Below are 2,948 nucleotides of genomic sequence, written 5' to 3'. Positions count from 1 at the left end.
CTAAGGATCTACATATTTTTACAGCGAGCTAAGGATCTACATATATATACAGCGAGCTAAGGATCTGCAAGGATCTACGTATATATACAGCGAGCTAAGGATCTACATATAAATACAGCGAGCTAAGGATCTACATATATATACAGCGAGCTAAGAATCTGCATGTATATACAGCGAGCTAAGGATCTACGTATATATACAGCGAGCTAAGGATCTACATATAAATACAGCGAGCTAAGGATCTACATATATATACAGCGAGCTAAGGATCTACATATATATACAGCGAGCTAAGGATCTGCATATATATACAGCGAGCTAAGTATCTACATATATATACAGCGAGCTAAGGATCTACATATATATACAGCGAACTTCAGTCGCGCAGATTCGGAAGCAGTAGGCGAAGAACAAAATACAGGCAGGGACACAGACAATTACATTCATCAGCTTTCTACCAGACGACTCAAAAATATATATATGAATACACAGACCCTGGCGTCCTTGTTTCAACTTTTAAGCCTTCTGAATCATATTTCTGTGCAATGCTTGCGTTACGAGAACTTACTCAAAACAAACCATAATGATATACACATATCCCCCCAGCACAACAGGCGATTTACACTCCGAGACCTTTTGTGTATTGAACTCGCAATACGACAATATATATATATCGACAAACGAAATCTGCAAAATATATTTTGCAATATAATTCATAGATTTTCCACACATTTGAAGTTAGCCTTACAATATAGTATCCCTTTGGTATGCCAGCCCTATCCGCCAACCCCCCGGATACTAAGTGCGTTATTTGACACTTGTTTATCGTCAAACCCATCTGTAGTAGAAAAATAGAAACACCACTGAGTATCATACCATCTGCTATGTACAGGCCAAAATGTGTAGAGCATACCAACGTTGGAGTGTCTGGAACAAAACATGTGCTATTGTAGCAGGCCTTATAACCCACCAGATGATCCGCATGAGAGTTTAGCCTATGTAGCATGGTAGTGGATTGTAAGGCGCGAAAACAATCGCATCTACAGTGTATGCCACGAACTATGAATCGAAACTCCCGTCAAATACAGTGTACGGGTGCTTATTAGTGTGTGATTGCATATATATGCTATTTGCCCCTGGTAAATGTGTGTATGGCGCTAACAAAAAAAAAATGCATTCCCAGCGATGAATGCTGCACTGCGGCTGATGTGATGATAGGCTTTGGGCAACACACCATTGATAAGAAATCAAAATACAAGACCCATTTCACTTCACGAATCCAGTCTTATGTCCGTGGCTTATGATGGGTCGTATTCGACATCGGATGTGGGGGCTGGCATCAATTAATTGCCCACAAAGTAGATGATTCATACGTTCACAGACGTTTGGCACATATATCGCTTGCCCGGATGAGGCTTACTTAAGCACGCACGATAATAGCCGTACATGTGGACAAGCATAAGTACATGGGCGTATATACATTTTACACAAGATCCACGCACATATATATGTTCAAATGCACACACACACACTCACACACACACACACACACATATATATATATATATTCGTAACCACTCACCGAATGTCCCTTCCTATCGAGTTTAAAGAATCTAACTATCGGTTGGTTGGCAAGGGTCAGTGTACACGCATAGTCTTTTCGTACCATGCCCATCACCTGCATGATATTAGAATGGGGCTAAAATTAAAACACTTGCGCTTGTTCGCTGCACGCTGAATGAGGAATAAAAGAACTGAGAGTATTCTGTACGAATAGATAAATGTGCAGGTGAATGGTAGATACAATAATGTGCAGGTGAATGGTAGATACAATAAATGTAACAGAGACATATAGTACTCACACCCTCCTCCCTCACAAACCAGAGAAAAAAATTACCAGGTACAACATCACAGATGAACGAGGGATAAACACATTTAAAAAAAACTTACAACGCAAAAAATCCCAATAAGAATGAGCGATAAACAGTACCAGACAGCCATCCATCCATGGAGAAGGACAAGTGTGTGCAGAGGATTGTATGCGACAGCGCGGTTTGAATCTGATACATACGATGCCATACAAACAACAAAACGTGCACACATGCACACGTGCGCGCGTACCTGTCCAATAGTGAACTGTGAGATGTCCCTTTTATTCACCGCTATCAGCTCGTCTCCGACCCTGAGTTTAGCCTACGCAGCAAGCATGGATGCAACAAGCATGGATGCAATAAGCATGGATGCAACAAGCATGGATGCAATAAGCATGGATGCAATAAGCATGGATGCAACAAGTACGGATGCAATTTGCGACAGAGATACAGTGCGCAGGGTTGAGAAATAATGTTCTAGTGAATAAAAATCAAACCAAGAGATTAAGCAAATGACTGGGAAGGGAAGTACATTGGCGGTATTTTATAAGACGTTCCACTAGATAACACCGCTATCAACTCGTCGTCGACCCTAAGTTTAGCCAAATTAGGGAATATATATATATGTATGAATGCGTTATGTGTAGGGAACACAGCAGAGTACGGAGATGACAAACGAAGTAATGGTTCATCATGCTGAGGAAATTTATATATTTATACACACACACACATATATATATATACATATACACACACACACACACACACATACATATATTTATAATATATATATTTATATATATATATACAAAAAATAAATATATGTAAATAAATAAATTTCATACTCCAGAGACACGGAGTGTGAAATAAAAACGCACACACTTCTCAAAGCGGGAATACTCTTTATGTGAACAAATGATACATGCAAGCCGTACGTGCCGTAGTGATAAGAGGACATGAGAGAGCATCAAGCACAGACACACACCTCAGCATACAAACNCCAAAATGGACAAACACACACACACACACACACACACACGCACAATATATATATATATACAGACATACATTATACAT

The 2,948-nt window shown here is 39.7% G+C and overlaps 1 protein-coding gene across 1 annotated transcript; it reads left to right on the top strand.

The window, feature by feature from the left end:
• Positions 1-1,972: 1,972 nt before the first annotated feature.
• Positions 1,973-2,344, top strand: SARC_02861 (hypothetical protein; the record flags this gene model as incomplete). The annotated part of the gene is made up of 1 exon (XM_014303366.1): positions 1,973-2,344. One exon carries the CDS (start codon positions 1,973-1,975, stop codon positions 2,342-2,344), a length of 372 nt encoding a protein of 123 aa, XP_014158841.1.
• Between the last annotated feature and the right edge of the window lie 604 nt (positions 2,345-2,948).

This window comes from Sphaeroforma arctica (assembly GCF_001186125.1).
Source record: "Sphaeroforma arctica JP610 unplaced genomic scaffold supercont1.134, whole genome shotgun sequence".
NCBI lineage: Eukaryota > Ichthyosporea > Ichthyophonida > Sphaeroforma > Sphaeroforma arctica.
The sequence above is the reverse complement of the archived record's forward strand: the minus strand, read 5'-3'. Positions and strand labels throughout refer to the sequence as shown.